Source organism: Astatotilapia calliptera, chromosome 7, assembly GCF_964374335.1.
Source record: "Astatotilapia calliptera chromosome 7, fAstCal68.1, whole genome shotgun sequence".
NCBI classification, from domain to species: Eukaryota; Metazoa; Chordata; class Actinopteri; order Cichliformes; family Cichlidae; genus Astatotilapia; species Astatotilapia calliptera.
The window spans coordinates 42,620,396-42,643,265 of NC_137428.1; the positions used below are offsets into that span (position 1 = coordinate 42,620,396).

Below are 22,870 nucleotides of genomic sequence, written 5' to 3' on the forward strand. Positions count from 1 at the left end.
AAGAAAGTCATTTGAGGACTTGAAAAGAGAAATTGAAAGATGGAAAATCTGAAAGGATTCAAGGCAGCAAAAGCAAAACTACAAGTTTACAAGGAAGGTTACATTTCAGTGAAGCAAGAAAGAGTCACTCCTGCAACTGCCCCTGCAAATGTACAGGTAACAGAGTTCAACAATGCTACTAATCAACCCTCACAACAACAAACAGAGTTAAACATGACTCATTGGAGCGCAGGTGAGCTTGTAAAGGTTTTGGCAGAAGCAATGTCAGCTAATAGACTACCTATCCCAGAGCCCTCTGTATTTAGTGGGCATTCACTTAAGTCTAAGCATTGGAAAGCATCTTTTCAGACTCCAATGTTGTGAAGGAACATTTCCACTGCAGAAAAGATATTTGTCTTACAGAAGTATGTTGGCAGCTGTGTTAAAGAAGCCTTAGATGGGTATTTTCTGATTGGCTCTGAATATCCATATGAGGCAGCATGAACGTTATGGAGAGCCTTTTGTCAATAGCTAACGCCTTTAGGGACAATTTACACTCTTGGCCAAAGGTCACAGGAAAAGATGTATTGCATGTAATCCCATTACATCATACCAAGCCATAAGACAAAGTGACTTTAACAAATCAAACACAAAACCTCAACCTAGTATCTGTAAAATGCTCATTTCTGCCTCTAAGCATGGGTCAGTTGGTGAGGTATGTTTTATATGTTATATAGATAATTTTATGTCTCTATTTTACCCATTTTACTATTGTTGTTTTATGTTGTTAATTGTATGTTGTGTTTTAGCTCAATCAGTTTGTGATCAAGGTCATGCTTTAACAATATCATCCCCATGATCCTGATCACCAGTGACAAGGTAACTGAAACCAGATAATGTAATGATACCCTCGGTATGTTGAATTTGCTCTGTAGCATACGGCACTAGTCTTTACTCCAGCCACCTTCATTTGCTGTTTGCTACTGCTCTAGACAGCCTTCAGTGACTAACTTGAGTATTTAAGACTATCTTATTAGTTAGCCTAGGGAAACGTTTAGGTTGCATTGGGTCATTATCCATTTGCACCGTCAAGCACCATCTGAATAGTTTTGTAGCATTTAGCTGAATCTGAGAAGACAGGAGCTGATTAACAGTAACAACATTTGAAGTGAGTTATGAGAACCACTGAGTCTGGGTCTGGTAGCTTCTCCTCTTTGAAAGGAGATCTTAGAGTTAAGCTTCAGTGAAAAAACTTTCTATTAAATTAACCTCAAAGATGAGGTTGTTATGAAAGAGCATTAGGGCCACTGGCAAACAAAATTTGTGTGAGTCTTTTGTTTGGGGTTTTTGTTGTTGTTTGTTTGTTTGTTTTCCAGAATTCTAAGGGGGAAAAAGCCTGAATTCTCCGTGTCCAATCCAGTTGAAGAAACAGATTTTTTTTCAGGATTCTGGAAATACAACAACAACAAACAAATAGAAATGATTCCCCCACTTTTTTGTCAGCACCTTTAATCCTCTTACGTAGGTTGAGTGCACTTCCTGTGAAAGGTTATGGATTTCGGCTTTGTGGATTTTTATAGAAGAATATATAAAAATGTTTAATGCATTGTGGTTATGCGTTACGAATTTCAGTTTAGGTTTTTCCGACAAACTCAAAGTCAGCATTTTGTTTATGGTTACCATAGTAACATGGCGAGGTGCGACGGGACTTCACGTCGGACACGTTTATGAAAGGAAATAGAGCGATTTTTTTTAATCAAAGCACAACCTTCTGGCTCTTCTAAAATCAGGTGAATCAAACAGTGAGCTCAGTTGTCCCAAAAATGCCTCTGGTCGTGATGGACTACGTCTGGACCCAGACGGAGACGACGCTTTACATTAATGTGCCTCTAAAAGGAACGAATGCCGGGAAGGTAGACATTGTCTGTACGGACGATTACCTCAAGGTAAAGTTCTGAATAAAGGAGTTTTGTATTTTTACTGTTTGTGTATCAAATACTATATCTATGGGACTCGTCTCAGTCAGAGACTAAGCTAGACTGCATAGCATTTTTTTTCTGTGTCACACAGAATTGAGACATATTGAAACGATGTACGGCAGTTTGATCAAGTTTGTGAGCAGCAGCCAACTCAGCTGCCGTATATATTTTCGAGCGCTTTTATCAATGCTTTTGTTGCCATCTACGTGAAAAGGAAAAGAAGGAAAAGAAATATATAAATATAAATTGACATGACCATATTAAGCTTTCTGCATGAGTTTTTCCAAATGCATCATTAAAGCCCCCCCTCCCAACCGGATATTTTTCTACCGTCCCCCTCTGTCTGCATAAAAGCAGTGTCGGAACACACTGTACCATACCCTCGAGAAAAAGGCAAATAACAATGGAAGAGAGACAGACCATCATAACACTTAAAAATGTAGGTCTTTCCTATAGAGAAATTGCAAGAAAGTCAAAGTGTCACTGAGTACAGTTTCCTTCACCATCAAAAGGCATTTAAAAACTGGGGCACACTCTGATAGGAATAGGTCTGGCAGACCCAAAGCCACAACTGAACCAGAGGACAAGTTTCTGAGAGTTAACAGCTTGCGTGATAGGACAACAGCTTCAAGCACAGCTTAATAGTGGTTGTAGTAAACAAGTCTTAGTTTCAACTGAGAAGAGAAGAGTTCAAGCTGCAGGTTTGACGGACGAGTTGCAGCAAGAAAAAGCCATTGCTAAGACGTCATAATAATTATATATATATATATATATACAGGGAGTGCAGAATTATTAGGCAAATGAGTATTTTGTCCACATCATCCTCTTCATGCATGTTGTCTTACTCCAAGCTGTATAGGCTCGAAAGCCTACTACCAATTAAGCATATTAGGTGATGTGCATCTCTGTAATGAGAAGGGGTGTGGTCTAATGACATCAACACCCTATATCAGGTGTGCATAATTATTAGGCAACGTCCTTTCCTTTGGCAAAATGGGTCAAAAGAAGGACTTGACAGGCTCAGAAAAGTCAAAAATAGTGAGATATCTTGCAGAGGGATGCAGCAGTCTCAAAATTGCAAAGCTTCTGAAGCGTGATCATCCAACAATCAAGCGTTTCATTCAAAATAGTCAACAGGGTCGCAAGAAGCGTGTGGAAAAACCAAGGCGCAAAATAACTGCCCATGAAGTGAGAAAAGTCAAGCGTGCAGCTGCCAAGATGCCACTTGCCACCAGTTTGGCCATATTTCAGAGCTGCAACATCACTGGAGTGCCCAAAAGCACAAGGTGTGCAATACTCAGAGACATGGCCAAGGTAAGAAAGGCTGAAAGACGACCACCACTGAACAAGACACACAAGCTGAATCGTCAAGACTGGGCCAAGAAATATCTCAAGACTGGTTTTTCTAAGGTTTTATGGACTGATGAAATGAGAGTGAGTCTTGATGGGCCAGATGGATGGGCCCGTGGCTGGATTGGTAAAGGGCAGAGAGCTCCAGTCCGACTCAGACGCCAGCAAGGTGGAGGTGGAGTACTGGTTTGGGCTGGTATGATCAAAGATGAGCTTGTGGGGCCTTTTCGGGTTGAGCTCAACTCCCAGTCCTACTGCCAGTTTCTGGAAGACACCTTCTTCAAGCAGTGGTACAGGAAGAAGTCTGCATCCTTCAAGAAAAACATGATTTTCATGCAGAACAATGCTCCATCACACACGTCCAAGTACTCCACAGCGTGGCTGACAAGAAAGGGTATAAAAGAAGAAAAACTAATGACATGGCCTCCTTGTTCACCTGATCTGAACCCCATTGAGAACCTGTGGTCCATCATCAAATGTGAGATTTACAAGGAGGGAAAACGGTACACCTCTCTGAACAGTGTCTGGGAGGCTGTGGTTGCTGCTGCACGCAATGTTGATGGTGAACAGATCAAAACACTGACAGAATCCATGGATGGCAGGCTTTTGAGTGTCCTTGCAAAGAAAGGTGGCTATATTGGTCGCTGATTTGTTTTTGTTTTGTTTTTGAATGTCAGAAATGTATATTTGTGAATGTGGAGATGTTATATTGGTTTCACTGGTAAAAATAAATAATTGAAATGGGTATATATTTGTTTTTTGTTAAGTTGCCTAATAATTATGCACAGTAATAGTCAGCTGCACACACAGATATCCCCCTAAAATAGCTAAAACTAAAAACAAACTAAAAACTACTTCCACAAACATTCAGCTTTGATATTAATGAGTCTTTTGGGTTCATTGAGAACATGGTTGTTGTTCAATAATAAAATTATTCCTCAAAAATACAACTTGCCTAATAATTCTGCACTCCCTGTACAGTGGGGCAAAAAAGTATTTAGTCAGCCACCGATTGTGCAAGTTCCCCCACCTAAAATGATGTCAGAGGTCAGTAATTTGCACCAGAGGTACACTTCAACTGTGAGAGACAGAATGTGGAAAAAAAAATCCATGAATCCACATGGTAGGATTTGTAAAGAATTTATTCGTAAATCAGGGTGGAAAATAAGTATTTGGTCAATAACAAAAATACAACTCAATACTTTGTAACATAACCTTTGTTGGCAATAACAGAGGTCAAACGTTTACTATAGGTCTTTACCAGGTTTGCACACACAGTATCTGGTATTTTGGCCCATTCCTCCATGCAGATCTTCTCGAGAGCAGTGATGTTTTGGGGCTGTCGCCGAGCAACACGGACTTTCAACTCCCGCCACAGATTTTCTATGGGGTTGAGGTCTGGAGACTGGCTAGGCCACTCCAGGACTTTCAAATGCTTCTTACGGAGCCACTCCTTTGTCTCCCGGGCGGTGTGTTTTGGATCATTGTCATGTTGGAAGACCCAGCCTCGTTTCATCTTCAAAGTTCTCACTGATGGAAGGAGGTTTTGGCTCAAAATCTCATGATACATGGCCCCATTCATTCTGTCCTTAACACGGATCAGTCGTCCTGTCCCCTTGGCAGAAAAACAGCCCCATAGCATGATGTTTCCACCCCCATGCTTCACAGTAGGTATGGTGTTCTTGGGATGCAACTCAGTATTCTTCGTCCTCCAAACACGACGAGTTGAGTTTATACCAAAAAGTTCTACTTTGGTTTCATCTGACCACATGACATTCTCCCAATCCTCTGCTGTATCATCCATGTGCTCTCTGGCAAACTTCAGACGGGCCTGGACATGCACTGGCTTCAGCAGCGGAACACGTCTGGCACTGCGGGATTTGATTCCCTGCCGTTGTAGTGTGTTACTGATGGTGACCTTTGTTACTTTGGTCCCAGCTCTCTGCAGGTCATTCACCAGGTCCCCCCGTGTGGTTCTGGGATCTTTGCTCACCGTTCTCATGATCATTTTGACCCCACGGGATGAGATCTTGCGTGGAGCCCCAGATCGAGGGAGATTATCAGTGGTCTTGTATGTCTTCCATTTTCTGATGATTGCTCCCACAGTTGATTTTTTCACACCAAGCTGCTTGCCTATTGTAGATTCACTCTTCCCAGTCTGGTGCAGGTCTACAATACTTTTCCTGGTGTCCTTCGAAAGCTCTTTGGTCTTGGCCATGGCGGAGTTTGGAGTCTGACTGTTTGAGGCTGTGGACAGGTGTCTTTTATACAGATGATGAGTTCAAACAGGTGCCATTCATACAGGTAACGAGTGGGGGACAGAAAAGCTTCTTACAGAAGATGTTACAGGTCTGTGAGAGCCAGAGATTTTCCTTGTTTGAGGTGACCAAATACTTATTTTCCACCCTAATTTACGAATAAATTCTTTACAAATCCTACCATGTGGATTCATGGATTTTTTTTTCACATTCTGTCTCTCACAGTTGAAGTGTACCTCTGGTGCAAATTACTGACCTCTGTCATCATTTTAAGTGGGGGAACTTGCACAATCGGTGGCTGACTAAATACTTTTTTGCCCCACTGTATGTATGTGTGTGTGTATATATATATATATATATATATATATGTATGTATGTATGTATGTATGTGTGTGTGTGTGTGTGTATGTGTGTGTGTGTGTATGTGTGTGTGTGTGTGTGTGTGTGTGTATGTATAAAAAAATATATATCTGTACATATAAATTCAAAATTCAATTCAAATTAATCGCTAAACAAGAACCAGACGATGGTCTTACATTTCTCTTAACAACAATTCTTACAGTATAATATGTATTCATTCACAGGTGCATTTCCCGCCTTATCTGTTTGAAGCCTTCTTGTTTGAGCCTGTTGATGATGACAGAATCGCAGTAAGGGTTGCAAATGGATGTGCAGTCATCACTTTGCCAAAAAGGACCAACAAAGTGTGGAAGCATCTGATGATAAGTACGGGTAAGAGCTTCAACTTGTGGTCATTTCAGTAAACAACAAGGCTCTGGTCTTCTGAACCCATGATAATGTATCATAATACATTTGTACATGTGACAGTTCAAGAAGAGACAGAGTTGGTCATGCAGCAGTCCTGAAGTTTTTGATGTGGTAAGCTGGATGTTTTCCTGTGAACAGTGTCTCTTGAGGGCTTTTATCTGGCAATTACAAGCTTGTAAAATTATGTAAAATTGACTTGAAACACTTCCTGTATTAAGGCTAATTTACATCATGGAGCCCTGGTTTCATAAACTGACAAGGATATAAAACTTACTGTGTAGCTGGATTTAAAACATAAGTGCTGAAAGTTAAAGTTATCAAAACATGTTTAGCATGACATCATTGGATTCCCAATTATGCCTCGATAAGAAACATAGTTATGTTTGTAGTGTGAGGCACATGTAGTAACCTGATATGTTGTTAACTGTTTGAGTGTTCTTGGGATAGAGAGACTATTTTATTGCATAAAATAGCGCTGATCACATCAGCTGATTGCACCTCTCTGTACATCCAGCCACACAAGGAAAAAACAGTTTCTGACTCCAGCTTGTCCATCCAGCGAACCACCTGTCACCTGACTCAAACAGGCTCCCCTCCACACTGTTCTGATTCATAAAATGGTTTATAAAAACGAAAATTATGGCTAACAGGTGGATTTTTCTGTCTCAGTGCAGCTAGTCCAATGAAGAAACGCTTACTGCTTAAGAGACAGAGTGAAAGTGAACAGTATATTCTTGGTTTCTTAAGATAAACATTGTTGCAGCTCGGGGCAGTACAAAGGTGGCCCCCTAAGGCCCCCTAAGGGGTCACCTTTGTACTGCCTTCCCTTGTCTTCCCTTGAGTTATTGGTTCTGTTAAAATTAGCTAACATAAACTAATGTGAGTGTATTGACTGCAACCAACCAAGAAACCTGATGATGTCATGTTCTGTACTAGCACAAGATGGCAGTAAACATTTTTTAAGAACTTAAACTCTAAGCACGTATTTCTTAAATCTAGCTACACAGGCAGTGTTAAATCTATATCACTTTTTGAGAGTGGGGTGTAAATTAGCCTTTATACATCTGACGTTGCTATCACTTGGTATAGCTACGTCTGTCATTACGGCCATCTTTCTCTGCTTGTCTATGTCTGGTTGGTTAGCCATCACCAGTTTGTGCATCTGTTATCTCATGAGACAACAAAGATCCATGAGTTGTGGCTTTCCTAGCGGCCTCTTCATGGTTCCCATTTATTTGCGGGATTCCCAGAATCCAACTATACTTCTAGCTGTACATCTGTCAGTGAGTCGATGTCTTTTTCACTCCTGGCATACAGCTTGATGCCATCCATGTAGGGGATATGGCTAACGACTGCTCCATTTCGTAGTCCATGATTGACAAAGTACAAACTGTTAATGTTGAAAACAACATGAAAACAATAGTAGTGTCCATAAAAACAATGACAAAAGCTATTATGGGTGGGGAAATGCATTACTGATTTGAGAGCTGCACTAAGAGTAGTGAGAATGTTTTTCTGCTGTGAAATCAAGAAAAACTGTGATACCAACTGGTAGGCTTATTTTTTCAAACAGTGCTTGTGCATTTTTGCAGGGGTTTTGTTAGGTAAGCCATGTCATTGTTTATCTCATTTTAAGACATGCTAAGTGCCATTTTCTATTATGTCCTGATATGTAAAACCTTAGAATTGAAAAAGAATGTAGCATCTTTTTAACATGACACACATAAGCTCTCAGTCCTGGTGCTACTGGATCTAAGCGCAGCCTTTGATACAGTAGACCACGCTATTCTTTTAAACAGACTGAAACACATGGTGGGCCTCTCTGGTGCTGTACACAGCTGGTTCACTTCCTATCTCTCTGACAGAACTTTTATGGTGAGTATGGATACATGCTCCTCTAAGATCCATAAAATGACATGTGGTGTGCCTCAAGGGTCGGTTCTAGGCCCTGTACTTTTTAATTTGTATATGCTCCCTCTCGGCGGTGTCATCAGGAGGCATGGAGTGAACTTTCACAGTTACGCTGATGACACACAGCTGTACATCTCCGTGTCTCCTGATGACACCAGACAAATGGATGCCCTTTTTAACTGTATTTTAGATATACGATCTTGGATGGCAGAAAACTTTTTACAACTTAACCAGGACAAAACTGACGTTTTAATTGTCGGTCCTGAGGCTCAGAGAGAGAAACTCTTGTCTAAATTAGAGGCATTTTCACTATGTCCTTCGCTACAAGTGAAAAACCTGGGTGTTATTTTTGACTCTGAGCTTGGTTTTATCCCACATATTAAACATGTAACTAAAATTGGATTTTATCATCTAAAAAATATAGCCAGAGTCCGCCCTATTCTCTCTCGGGCCAACACGGAGATGTTGATGCATGCTTTTATTACCAGTCGCATTGATTACTGTAATGCCCTGCTCTCTGGTCTTCCTAAGAAGAATATTTCAACTTTACAACTCTTGCAAAACTCGGCAGCTCGTGTGCTGACGAAGACCAGAGGGCGGGCCCACATTACACCGGTTTTAGAATCGCTGCACTGGCTCCCCGTGTGTTTCAGGATCGATTTTAAAGTTCTTTTATTGGTTTTTAAATGTCTTAATGGTCTTGGGCCTTCTTATCTCTCAGATCTGCTTTTACCATACGAACCCTCGCGGACCCTGAGGTCCTCTGGTACTGGCCTTTTGATTGTCCCTAAAGTCAGGACACATACTCACGGAGAGGCAGCGTTTCAGTGGTATGGTCCTCGTCTGTGGAACAGCCTGCCGGAGGAGCTCAGGGCCGCAGAGAACGTACATGTTTTTAAGAACAGGCTCAAGACCCACCTTTTTAATTTAGCTTTTACTTAGCGTTTATTTATTTTTTATGCTTATTTATTCTATCCTGTTATTCTATTATTAATTTAGGATTTACCTAATATTTGTTTGATTTTATTCTTATTCGTTTTTTAATCTTCTTACTCTATTTATATTTATATTGTATCCTGTTCTTATTTATTTTATCATTTTACCCTATATATATTGTATTGCGTCATATCTCCAGTTTTTCCTCGGAGGGCGCTCTCTGCACCGGGGCTGTTATTGACCGTGGCTGCTGGGTCTCTGGGGTCCTCTCAGCCTGGCTGGGGGGCTCCTTTGCCTCCCTCCTGCTGTGTGCCCAGCCTGGAGGCTGCGGTCTGTGACCGGCTCCCGGTGCAGACGGCTCCCTGTTATAGTGTTTCCTCACTTGGCTCATGCGAGCCCAGCCCAATTTTTACTCTTTAAGTGTGCGCGTGTGTGTATGTGTGTGTGGGTGGGGGGATATATGTGTATTGAGAGTGTGGGGAGTGAGTTGGAGGGTGGGGTGGGCTGCTTTTAACTATGTAAAGCACTTTGTGCTACATTTTCTCTGTATGAAAAGTGCTTTATAAATAAAGATTGATTGATTGATTGATTGATTGATTGATTGATTGATTGATAAATATGTGTCCGTTTATATTTGCACCAGAAAAAGAGCCACACACACTTCATTGGTTAACCAGCTGGTTGATTGGTTATAAGGTTCTTCTCCTCAGATATTTTATTTGCCAGATACTTTGGTAAATATCTCATCCCCGGGATGATCGTTCTTATAGATTAATAAAAAAAATAAAAATAAGAAATGCTAAAATTAATCACCAAATATACCAGGTGAGGTATAGGTGTGGGAGACACTGAACTAGTCACTGGAGCTCATATTAAGCTGCTATTTCTTTACCCTTAGACACTAGAGGGAGAGCATTATCCCGAGCTTTGTTTTGCTCTTCAAAATGCTTCAAATCACATCAGGAGTGTTTTAGAAGTTTGTTCCTTGTTTGTTCCTCTGCTGATGCTCTGTGCACAGCTTCTATCAAAATTGGAAATCACTGCATATTTTTCTACCCTTTCTGTGCCCTGCCTGTTCAGTATTCATAAACGTGTTGGGCACATGAAGTTACTTCAGCTTTAGTATTACTTCAGTTCAGTTGTTGATAGATATTCGCCCAGTTGCCCAACCAACCCTAGCAGGCTTTACTTGGGATTTTAATCTTAGTGAAATTACTCGATTAAATTAAGTTCATAATGTTTTTCAGATAATAAAGAAAAAATGGAGATCAGACAGAGGGCCCTGTTAAAATACCACAAAAAGCTTTCTTCAGAGTCTAGAAACAAGGCAGCAAAACAACAAGAAGAGAACAAATATGCTCTGGAGACAGTGATAAAGGTAATTTTCCACTCTGTTTAATCACCAAATTCTCCTGTTTGATCCTGAAAAGAGCCTCTAGTGTTTTGTTATATTTTCCTTGAGTTCAGCTTGAAAAAGAGGAACGAGACAGTATCCAGAAGATAAAGGACACAGAACAAGAGAAAACCACACAAGAGTTGGCTGCATGGCATTTCAGACAACAACAAAAAGCAGAGCAGGATGTCCAGCTAAAATTGCAAAATCAAAAAGCCAAAGCACGCCAACTAAGAACAGAGACAGAGAGGCAAAAATGTGGACCTCCCAACCAAGAAAAAATGAAATTGGGTGAGTAAAAAAAAACACAAATAAACAAAAAAGCAGGAAATGCAACTCTTGAGGTGACATAGGCAGCATTCACCTAGGATGTTTTGCAAGGACAGGAAAAACTATGCAAGCACATGGCGAGCCTGCAGGAAAGGGCCTCCAACTGGGTTTGAACCCAGGACCCTCTTGCTCTGAATTAACATTGTTAACCTCAAGCCATCATTACACTTCTTTTAGGTAGCATGGTGTCATGGTTAGAGCTGTTGCCTCATAGCAAGAAGGTTCCTGGTTTGAGTCTCAGCTCCACACAGAAAGACTCCCAGAGTTTTTCTGTGTGGGGTTTGCATCTTATCCTGTGTCTGCCTTCCTCTGAGTACTTCAGCTTTACCACATAGTCCAAAAACATGTATATTAGGTTAATTGGTAATTATAAATTGGCCATGGATGTGAGGTAGGCAAAGTGCTTAAAGTGAAGCTTCATAGAATGACAAATGGTCCAATTTTGTCTTGCAGTCTACATTGTTTTTTCCTGGTGCTTAGATTTGGCGTTATACAGGCTGATATTAATGAACATACTCCTGCTTGCAGATCAAAGAAGCAACAGTAATGCAAAGAGCAAGAAAGCCCAACATGAACTCCCTCCTCCAAGACTCAGTGGAAACATTCAAGTTACATTCACCCCAAGAATCTTTCCAACAGCTCTCAGAGAGTCCAGACTTCCAGAGGAGGAGGAGGTGAGTTCCTGAATGCTGTGAAAACCAATACCACCACCAAAAAGAATTATGGAGTATGGAGTTTAAATAACCACTTTAAGAGAGTATTTGAACAACAATAACATGGACTGTGGCTCCAGTCTAAGAGTTAGGATTTTAATCACACTTAACATACATATGTACAGAGTGTAGCAAATAAATTATTGCATGATCATTTATATAATACAAAATGTGGTTGTTCATTCGGGTATTTGGATAACTGTACACTCCCTTGGTCCCCAAAGATAACATTAATCCACTGGGGGGGAAAAACTGAAATAGAAAAAAAATAATATGGAGTATTTTTGCATCTTAGCTGTACTGACTGTATGACAGATGGATGCCATGGCTTCACTACTTCCCACTGTGCACTTGTGAGGGCTACCATGTGGAATTTTTTAAAGCCAGAATCTGCCCAGTAGGACTGAGATGCTGCGTCACACTCCCATCCACTCACACGCTGGTGACTGCAAAAGTGCCCCCATGCACTTCACACATGGGGTCTTTTAATGCACTGCATTAAAGGTTTGTTGTTGGCTAGTTAGCCATGCTACACACCTTTGTTGCTGTCATTATGTTTGAATAATTAATCACTCCTTAGTTTTTTTTATCCTCGTTTTATAACTGGAGACGACATCAACTGCACACTCCACAGAGGCCCAGAGTTACTGTAAATATCTGAATAATCTGCAAATTAGATGTTGTCTTTTGTGATTTGAACATAAGACTGGGGATGACATAAACAAAGAGAGTCCACAATATTATCAGCAGCTAAATTCACCCTGGGGAAAAACAAGCTGCAGAAACCATTAGGACCAAGCTGGTCTGGATTTCCTGGGTTAAGGCCAGCTTGGTCCTAGTAGTATGAAGCTTGCTAAACAACAAAACAAACACTCCAGTTTACAATTCTTAATGTGTCTTTCTTTATAAGTTATATAGATGATTAATCCCTTTTTGCCTTTAGCTTTCTCAGTAAAACACCTACAGCTTTCACTGACAGTACATCATTTGGTACCTTTAGCTTTTTTTGATCAGTTAATTTATGAGTTATGACAAATTTACTCCAAGATTAAATGAGCATATATAGTGTGATTTATCTGTTATCACTGGATGGTTCTGAGGTCTGAATCTGAGGGCAGATCATATTACCACAAAGAAAAAAGAATCATCACCAAATGTCAAATGTGCAGTTCAGTTTATCTCTCAAACCGAAATAAAGTGGATCTTCACTCTACCGACAGGTAATGTTTTCTTCACATTTCGTGAGTCTACAGTTCTGCTGACAGCTGACATGTAAAAAAAAATATAAATAAATATAAACAGCTGGTGCTGAAAAATTAATTAGTGGAGAAATTAAACATACAATTTGTTTTAACACACCAAATGTTTATATTTGGTTTCAGCACAGCATATTAGACTTTGTTATATTTTTCACACTTTTTTTTTCCAATTAATCTTGTGTCTTTTATTTAGTTAAAATCAGTTGTGTTATCAAGAAACAGAAGTTACAAACTGGAAGTGATATTACAGCCAGTCATTGTGAAGAATACAGTGGCAACATTTTCAGTCCTCTCAGTACTTCATCTTCTGTTAAAACTGTGTTAAACGTGATATTTATGAGGGATTGAAGTATACAATATTTTGAAACATTCAAACATACAGTAGGTTTTTTTTCAGGTTAATTTGATTGATAAGGATAAGGATAAGCTTTATTTGATATGCATGGATTAGTAAACTAACACCAGCTTTCCCCAACAGCTGACTGTTCATTTTAGCACGATAGCTAAGGACTAATTACTGATTAGCTTACAAACACCTTTAGCTTAACAAAAAAGGGTGATGATGCCACACGTCTTTCTGACAGTTAGTGCAGTTTACTGCAGAACACCTCAGGCTGTCAGTGTAGAGCAGACAGTCGCTGTCAAAGATGCAGGACTTACAGGCAAACTACACAGGAAGTACGAGAAACACACACACTGAGACACATAACAGAGCGAGGGACGAGAGACAGAGGGTGAGAGACGCACACAGAGTCACAACTGGTAAAACAGACAACTAGGCAAACAAACATGAAGACAAGACTGACTAAACTGGGAAACAGTTTATACATACGTCTCATCCTTTGTATTTCCATACTTTTCTTTTTCTATGTATGGAAATACAAAGGATGAAACTAAAAAGCACAAGAAAACTAAACAATACCAAATAAAGACTAAGAAACGTGGAACATTATAACGATAAACAAGGTCCAAAAAGTCCAATAACCAAAACACTGGGTGGTACCCTAACATTTGACTCTGTTGGAAAGTAAATACTGGACCACCTCTCAAAATTCAGGCTTTATCTGCAGTTTCCAAGCAGAGATGCGCAGGTTTCTTAGTGATTGCAAAGCAACTTGGTGAAGCAACTTTTGATTTAGTTTGACAGTTTGACCCCAGTGTTATCTGCTAACATGGAAGACATGGGGTTTATGATTAATACTGCAGTCAGGCACCAGGGGGCAATAGAGATGCTTTGGATTCATTTTGGGGGAGCTGTCAGGTTGTACATGTTTTCTACAGTCACTGCTATTTGATCACTTATGTAGATCTGGCTTTTGTTTGTAAAACAGATAACATTACTGCTGGCCCTGCTATTGAGAATAATTTCAAATACTGAAGATCACCCAGTAGGATGGAAGACACACCTTTGTCACTTTTTTATATGCTTTTTTTGTTTGTTTGTTTGTTTGTTTGTTTGTTTGTTTGTTTTTAACCAACTAGTGGCTGAGAAAACAAGCTGAAACCCGACGAAAAGTGAATGTGGATGTTGGTGAGCTAAAAGACCTGAAGGAAGAGGAGAGGAACCCTTACTGGTTAAAGGACAAAGGAGAGTGAGTGAAGTGTGTCAGCAAACAGAGTTTAGTTTAAAAAAACATTTAAATTATTTTTTTTATAATTTTTAGTAACTTTCAAGATTTTCTTTCCAATTTCAGTTCAGTTTAGTTTCCAGGGTGGATGTCCTTTTTTAGTCTGGTTATTATTAGTTTAGTGTTAGTTTGGGTTTTTTGATTTTGTTTTTTATTGATTGAAATATTTTCTAGGGGCAGAGTTTAACAAGCTCCAAAACATTTTTTTAACAGTTTGACTGTTAACTAACTGTTTTCCTTACCTGTACTTTCAAAGTGTCTCTAAGGAGGTTTACTTTTTTGTTATTTTTCTAAGTACAAACTATTGTTATTTTTGGGGTAACTGAAAAAATTTTTTTTTCGTGCTTAATTTCACTGTTTAATTAATTGTATTTTCCTTGTTATCAGCTCTGTTTAACAGAACTTTATTTTTTAGCAAATGTTTTGCCACTGGGGACTTCCTGGGAGCAGTGAATGCCTATAGCTTGGCTATCAGGGTTATGGGGAAGATCCCTGCTTTGCATTCGAACAGGGCCGCATGCCATCTGAAGTTAAGAAATTTTCACAAGGCCATTGAAGACTCCTCTCAGGTATTTTTTCTTTTATAGCTTTTTTAATTTTTACTTTTACCTTTTTTAGTCTTTTTTGTGATAGACAGGCAGAAAGCTGGGAGTTGCATTAAATGGCCTCAGAGCAGATTTGAACTAGGATCACTGCATTATATCCTGTATTGCGAACAGTATTCGCTCATCAACCAATGTATATGAACTTACGTTTTAACATCCCAGTCTTAATCCATAGGGTTTGATATGATGATAAGGTCCCTTTGCTGATATAACAGCTTTAACTCTTCTGGGAAGGCTTTCCACAATGTTTAGGAGTGTGTTTATAGAAATTTTTGACCATTATTTCAAAAGTGCATTTATGAGTTCAGACATTAATTGGGAGTCAGCACAAGGATAAGTAGACCTGGGAAGAATTAGTCTCTGCACTAATTAATTACAAGGGTGTTCTGTACGTTGAGATCTGGACTCGCTGCAGGCCTATAAAGTTCTTCCACACCAAACATCTTCATCCATGTCTTTAAGGACCTTGGTTTGTGTGCTGGTGTGCAGTTATGTTGGAACACTTGGGGACCATCCCCAAACTGTTCTCATGAAGTTGGGAGCATGAAATTGCCCAAAATGTCTTAGTATGCTGAAGCATTAAGAGTTTCAACACCTGAAAAATAACCCCACACCATAATCCCGCCTTCACCAAACTTTACACTTGCAGTCAGACAAGTACTGTTCTGCTGACACAAACCAAAACTCATCCATCGGATTGCCAGATGGAGAAGGGGTGTCTGTGGTTTAGGGGGTAAACCAGGCCATCTACTATTCAGAAGGACCTTGGCTGCCTCAGTCTACATGACAATTATCCTTGGACAAGATACTAACCGCAAGGTATTCTCTGAAGCATCCAATGGGGTCAGGGTGTAGGTAGGATCCGGACCCAAACACGGGACTCTTCTGAGAGAAAATAGTGAATTTATTTACAGTGAAAAACAACAGGTAAAATATATACAAGTCCCGGCAAGGTGATCTTCTTCAAAATCCCCACACAGTGCTTGTGTCCGTGAACAGTGAAATGGCAAACTCCCATGCAAATAAGATGGCGCCGGTGAGGTCGGCTGCCGTCACGACTGCTCCGACCACTTTTTCTTTGTCTTTGCTTTTTAAGTTAGTTTTCAGCGTTTCTAAATCAGCAAAATCATCACCATTGGGTACATTAGGTATGACAGTGACACTCTTGTTTCTATTGGTATACAATGTACTCACAATTCGAAGTTTTTAACTCCGGATCCGAGCTGGCCGAGTGAGATCTCGAGGGAGAACAAAGGGAAGCGGCGGCGGCCTAGAGGGAAGCGAGCCGGCGTCAGGAACAGGCTGAGAGCTCGTGCACACCGCACACCTCTGCCTAGCATCCTGCTCGCCAACGTCCAGTCACTGGAGAACAAGCTTGACGACCTCAGGGCCAGGATAAAGTTCCAGAGAGACATTCGGGACTGCAATCTCCTCTGCTTCACCGAGACATGGCTGAACCCAGCGGTGCCGGACCACGCCATCCAGCCGGCCGAGTTCTTCTCGGTTCACCGCATGGACAGGACACGGGACTCGGGGAAGTCAAGGGGAGGCGGCGTGTGTTTAATGGTGAACAACAACTGGTTCAACAGTGCGAACGTTGTTCCTCTCACACGCTCCTGCACACCAAATCTGGAACTACTGTCCATCATGTGTCGTCCTTTTTATCTACCTCGGGAATTTACATCGGTCATTGTAAGTGCCGTTTATATTCCACCACAAGCGGACACGGTCACCGCCTTATGCGAGCTGCATGAGGCACTCACACAGCACCAGACACAACACCGGGACGCTGCGCTTATTGTGACGGGGGACTTTAATAGCGCCAACCTCAAACGCGCAGCGCCGAACTTTTATCAACACATCACCTGCCCCACCAGGGGTGAAAGGACACTGGACCACTGCTACACTACGGTCAAGGACGGCTACAAGGCACAATCCCGCCCCCCGTTTGGCAAATCTGATCACGCCGCCATCTTCCTCATGCCAAAATACAAACAAAGGCTGAAACAGGAAGTTCCGGTTCAGAGGAAGGTCGCGCGCTGGATGGATCAATCGGTGGCCGCGTTACAGGACGCACTCGATGACGCAGACTGGGGCATGTTCAGAAACAGCTCCGACGATGACGTCAACGTGTTTACGGAAGCGGTTGTGGGATTCATCGGGAAACTAGCGGATGATACCGTGGAGACAAAGACTATCACAACGTTTCCCAACCAGAAGCCGTGGGTGGATAAAACCATCCGCGACGCTCTGAGATCCCGCACCGCTGCCTACAACACGGGACTCATGACGGGGGACATGGACCCGTACAAAGCCGCGTCATATAACGTGCGGAGGGCGGTGAAAGAGGCGAAGCAGCGCTACGGGAGGAAACTAGAGTCACAACTCCAACAGAGTGACTCTAGGAGCCTGTGGCGGGGACTAAGGACAATAACTGACTATAAAGCACCAACAACCGGTATGACGAACGCGGCCGTGACTCTGGCAGACGAGCTGAACACTTTCTATGCTCGCTTCGAGGCTGCAGCTAAGGTCTCCAACAATGCTAGTGTTAGCGGCGCTAACGGCTGCAGACAGGAAGATACTGCCAGCACCGGAAACGTGCTCGTCATCTCCGAGCATGAAGTAAGGAGAGCCTTCAAGAGAGTGAACACCAGGAAAGCAGCAGGACCAGACGGCATCCCAGGTCGTATCCTCAGAGACTGCGCATACCAGCTAGCTCCTGTGTTCACTGAGATATTCAACATCTCTTTATCTCAGTCGGTGATCCCCACATGCTTCAAAGAGTCCATCATTGTTCCTGTCCCGAAGAAACCCCACCCTGCTTCTCTCAATGACTATCGCCCTGTAGCCCTCACCTCAGTAGTGATGAAGTGCTTTGAACGCCTGGTCAGAGACTTCATCATTTCTTCACTACCAGACACACTGGACCCACTACAGTTCGCTTACCGTCCAAATCGTTCCACAGACGATGCCATCTCTCATCTCCTCCACACATCACTCACTTGGACACTAGAAGGGGGAATTATGTTAAAATGCTCTTCATAGACTACAGCTCTGCATTTAATACCATAATTCCCTCCACACTCACCACCAAGCTGGAGCATCTGGGACTCAGCTCATCTATGTGTCAGTGGATCTCCAACTTCCTAACTGGCAGACCACAGGCAGTAAGGATGGGCGGACATGTCTCAGCCTCCACCACTCTCAGCACTGGAGCCCCCCAGGGGTGTGTTCTGAGCCCCCTGCTGTACTCTTTGTACACATATGACTGTGTGGCCACTACCAGCTCCACCACCATCATCAAGTTTGCTGACGACACCGTCGTGGTGAGCCTGATCTCTGATAACAACGAGACGGCCTACCTGAAGGAGATTAGGAATCTGGAGAACTGGTGCCAGAGGAACAACCTCCTTCTAAACGTCAGTAAGACAAAGGAGCTGATAGTGGACTTCAGCACTAAGCAGGAGAGGAACTACCAGACCCCCGTCATCAACGAGTGCCCAGTGGAGAGAGTGGACAGCTTCAAATACCTCGGAGTTCACATCACGCAGGACCTGTCATGGTCCTGTCACATCAACACTGTGGTGAAAAAGGCCCGACAGCGTCTCTACCACCTCAGACGCTTGAGAGACTTCCAACTGCCCTCCAAGGTGCTCAGGAACTTTTACTCGTGCACCATAGAGAGCATCCTGGCGGGAAACATCTTAACCTGGTTCGGGAACAGCACCATGCAGGACAGACGAGCTCTACAGAGGGTTGTGCGGTCAGCTGAGCGCACCATCCGCTCCGAGCTCCCTGACCTGCACTCAATCTACAGCAGGCGGTGCTGGACCAAGGCCAGGAAGATCGTGAAGGACCTCAGCCATCCCAACAACAGACTGTTCTCTCTGTTGAGGTCAGGAAAGCGATTCCGCTCCCTGAAGACCAACACAGAGAGACTGAGGAGGAGCTTCTTCCCGCAGGCGATACAGTCTCTCAATCACACCACCACACAGTACTGACCCACACATATGGTTCTTACACACACACTGGACTTTCTGGACTTTGGTTTTGCACAACACTGGTCACTATATTCTTCATTTCCGGTTAATACTTGTACAGCTGCTGTTATTGTGTATATATTTATTTAGATTTAGATTTCTTCATACATTCTTATATAGTTCTATATTGTGTATTTTGTTGTACAGTTATTTTATTTTCAACTTTAATTTATATATTTTATCTTATTCTTCCCAGTTAAATTTACCCTTCATTCTAATTTGTGTTGTACAGTTATTTCATTTTTAACCTTAATTTATATTTTATTCCTTCCAAGTTAAATTTACCCTTTTTAATTTTTCATATTTATTTCTTATCTTATTCATAGCCTTTTCCTTTTTTGTTTTCTTTAGGTCACAAGCAGTTGTCCAAGCATTTCACTACATATCGTACTGTGTATGACTGTGTACGTGACAAATAAAAAATTTGAATTTGAATTTGAATCCGTGACTCTGCTCCTGTGAAAACACACTCTGCTCCCGATTCCTAGTGAAGATAAACACAGTGAGTTAGCTAGGCAATCCATCTCCAGAGCGAGGTTTTTCAAAAGCAAGTCCACGGCTGTACTGATGAGGTAAACTCAACGATCCAGCCACACTGTTAGGACGCTCTCAATCAGCTGCAGCTGGCGGCAGCTGATGAGCGACAGGTGTGGCTGCCTCCACAGCAGGAACACTTTTGGATCAAATGATCATTGGGGATCCTAAACTTCCGGGAGCACGAACGTCAACATAAACACACATAACGGGGAAACGGGGAAAAGGAGGGAGAACAAAAAACACCACAAACATGGACACAACGGGCAGGTCTGCCGGTGAGAACTGCCAGACCATGACAATTGGAGTATGAGTGTGAATGTGTGAATCTTAGATACAAAGCACTCAAGTAAAAAAATTTGCTTTTATGAATGGGTGAAAGAGGCATGTTGTGTAAAGCACTTTGAGTGCTCCAGTGGAACATATAAAAGACCAATCCACTGCTCTAATGGTAAATAAACAGACTCTGCAGAACTTCTGTGTATCGGCTGACCCTGCTCGGTTGATTTACGTGGTCGGCCACTTTGTGGCTGAAGTTGCTGTTGTTCCCAGTGGCTTCCACTTTGTTATAAAACCACAAACATTGACTTTAGCAGCGAGAAAATTTCACAACTGGATTTGTTGCACAGGTGGACTGACAGATGCTCTGGATGGTCCAACTCTGACAATGAATGGTCAAGATTTATTTACTTTCCAGAGGAATAGCATACAGTAAACATCTGCCCACTTTTTTACTGCAGGCACTTGATCTGCTGACTCCACCAGTCCCTGCCAATGCAGCTGCCAGAGTTCGAGCTTTTGTCCGTCGAGGATCTGCCTTCTGCGAGCTGCAGGCCTATCCAGAAGGTTTGTTGCTTTAAAATGTCAATAAGTTGATGTGTTGCACTCAGTGATTTGTTTCGGACTTTACTTAGAACTTGTTAGCCATGACTCAAGGCTTGAGTTGTAACTTGCATGACAGTAACTTTGTCCTACCTAAGGGCAAGGGTAAGGTCAAATATGTGGAGCGTGTTTTTTACAGTGACTCAAAAGGTGTCCAGGTCTCAACTGATCTACCTACAATTGAATTTCAGGGCTCCAAGACTTCCTTGCTGCTCTGAAGATTGACCCTAATAATGAAGCGCTGTTGGTGGATACACAGAGAATCAGAGACATCATTCAAGGATCTGCTGTCAATCCTCCCAGTGAGACAGAGTGACACATGACATTTGCTTTGTACGTTATGTTCATGAAATGTTTTACAGAGGGCTGGTTTCAGGTTCTTTATTAAATATTAAAAATTCTTGTATTTTATTTACAAAGGTCATACATTTTTATCCATCCTTAGCTTTTAAATGTATTCTGTACATCCTTTGTAAACAACATCCTTTGAAAAATACAGACTTTTGAATTGTATCATAGGTAAAGCCAGGCTACTTTTGTAGTGTCTAGTGTCTCATTAAGTAATACCATTCTTAGTTTTAAATGATTTTCATGATCAGTTAATTGTATATTATATAAAATGTTGGGGGAAAAAAGAAATCCATGTTGATGTCATATTGTGTCCAGTAAAGTCCAGCATATTCAGTTCACAAAAATCCATTTTTTTGGTTTTGTATATCCAATTCATGGTCACAGTGTCGCTGGAACTATTACAGTCATAGGGTAAGAGGCAGGTTACACCTTGGAGAGGTTGTTAGCTTGTTACAGGGTCAGAGTCACACATTACAAACAAACATTTATGCCACCAGCCAGTTTAGAAGCACCAGTTAAAAGGGAACAGTTAAACGTGAGCTTTTTAAAGGAATAGGTAAACTAAGGAATAGAGCAAGAGATAATTAATAATTAAAGTGGTGTATAAACACACAGTAAGTGAAAAAGGTGACTGAAGAAGAAACAGTCACTACATCATGCACCAGCCAAGAGATATCTCTCCAGTGTGTCCAGGGTCTGCCCTGGAGGCTCCTTCTGGTGGGACATCCTCAGAACATCTCAGGCAGGAGGTACCCAGGAGGAATCCTTGTCAGTGTCACTTCTACTGGCTCATTTCGATGTGGAAGAATAGTGGTTCTACTCTGAGCCCCTCCAAAATGGCCAAGCTCCTCACTCTATCTCTAAGGGAGAGGCCAGCCTACCCTTCGAGTAAGCTCATTTCCACAGATTGTGCAGTCCCGATCAAAAGTTTAAGAACACTGGGAAAAATGGCAAAAAAATCATATTTTGCATAGTTGGATTTTAACAAGGTTCCAAGGAGAGCTTCAACATGCAACAAGAAGAAATCGAAGTGAGAGAAAACATTTTTTGAGCATACAATTTATTGAAAACAGCAAGGCCATGTCCACACTAATACGTTTATATTTGAAAAGACATCATTTTTCTCTCCTTTTTGGCCTTCCGTCCACACTGAGCTCTCCAAAGCGGATACATTTGAAAATGCCATTTTCACATCACAGTGTGGACTGCATAACCACAGGCTTCCGGAAACGATGACGCATTTTAGTCAAATGATGCAGTCATGTGACCAATTAAACTAAGACAGCGGAGGGCATTATACTGCATTTGTTTTGTTTGCTCTCAGATTTGACAGCACTAGACAAGATTAATATCAGTTTGTACATGCTCCAGATAGCTTTTCTTCAAATTCTTTAACTCTCACTCGCTTTTGCAACTTTGTACTTTTGTGTTACTCGCAGCGACAACTCCACCTCATTGTCAGACCATTTAAAAAACTCGGTGATTTTCTCAACATTTTAGCATGACCTTTCAAAGAGCCGGAAAGTAAATAAACAACAGACAGAAATGACGCAGGTCGAATTGTCCTTCGTTTCATGCATGCACAAAACAGGAATGTAAGCGTTTTCCGTCGTTTCGGTGTGGATAATAACTGTTCGGAAACGATTGAAAATGATAGTGTGGACGCGGAGCCTTTTTAGCCTTTTTCAAATTTATCCAGATTAGTGTACACGTAGCCTTAAACTGAAACGAGCTGTTGTACAGCTGATTAACAGTTTAGGACCACGCATCCAAAAAAAACCAGACTCCCCTAACTGCCGAAGCACCTTGCACAGAATACTCTGAGGGACACAGTCAAATGTCTTTTCCAAGTCCACAAAACGCATGTAGGGTGGTTGGGCAAACACCCAAGCTTCAGGAACTCATCCACTTACAGGCCCTGCAACCAAGGAGCTGTTTAGGTGCCTCCGCG

The 22,870-nt window shown here is 41.7% G+C and overlaps 1 protein-coding gene across 2 annotated transcripts; it reads left to right on the top strand.

Moving 5' to 3' along the window:
* Window positions 1-1,643: 1,643 nt before the first annotated feature.
* On the top strand, window positions 1,644-21,263 carry dnaaf4 (dynein axonemal assembly factor 4). Of its 2 annotated transcripts, XM_026177029.2 has the most exons (9): window positions 1,644-1,925; window positions 6,151-6,298; window positions 10,429-10,559; window positions 10,649-10,865; window positions 11,433-11,578; window positions 14,359-14,468; window positions 14,920-15,073; window positions 20,427-20,532; window positions 20,760-21,263. In XM_026177029.2, exons 1-9 carry the CDS (start codon window positions 1,803-1,805, stop codon window positions 20,882-20,884), a joined length of 1,260 nt encoding a protein of 419 aa, XP_026032814.2. In that variant the 5' UTR covers window positions 1,644-1,802; the 3' UTR covers window positions 20,885-21,263. The 2 variants fall into 2 exon arrangements, with proteins under 2 accessions (XP_026032814.2, XP_026032815.2); XM_026177030.2 differs by lacking the exons at window positions 10,429-10,559; window positions 10,649-10,865 and having other exon boundaries at window positions 1,667-1,925.
* Window positions 21,264-22,870: the final 1,607 nt, after the last annotated feature.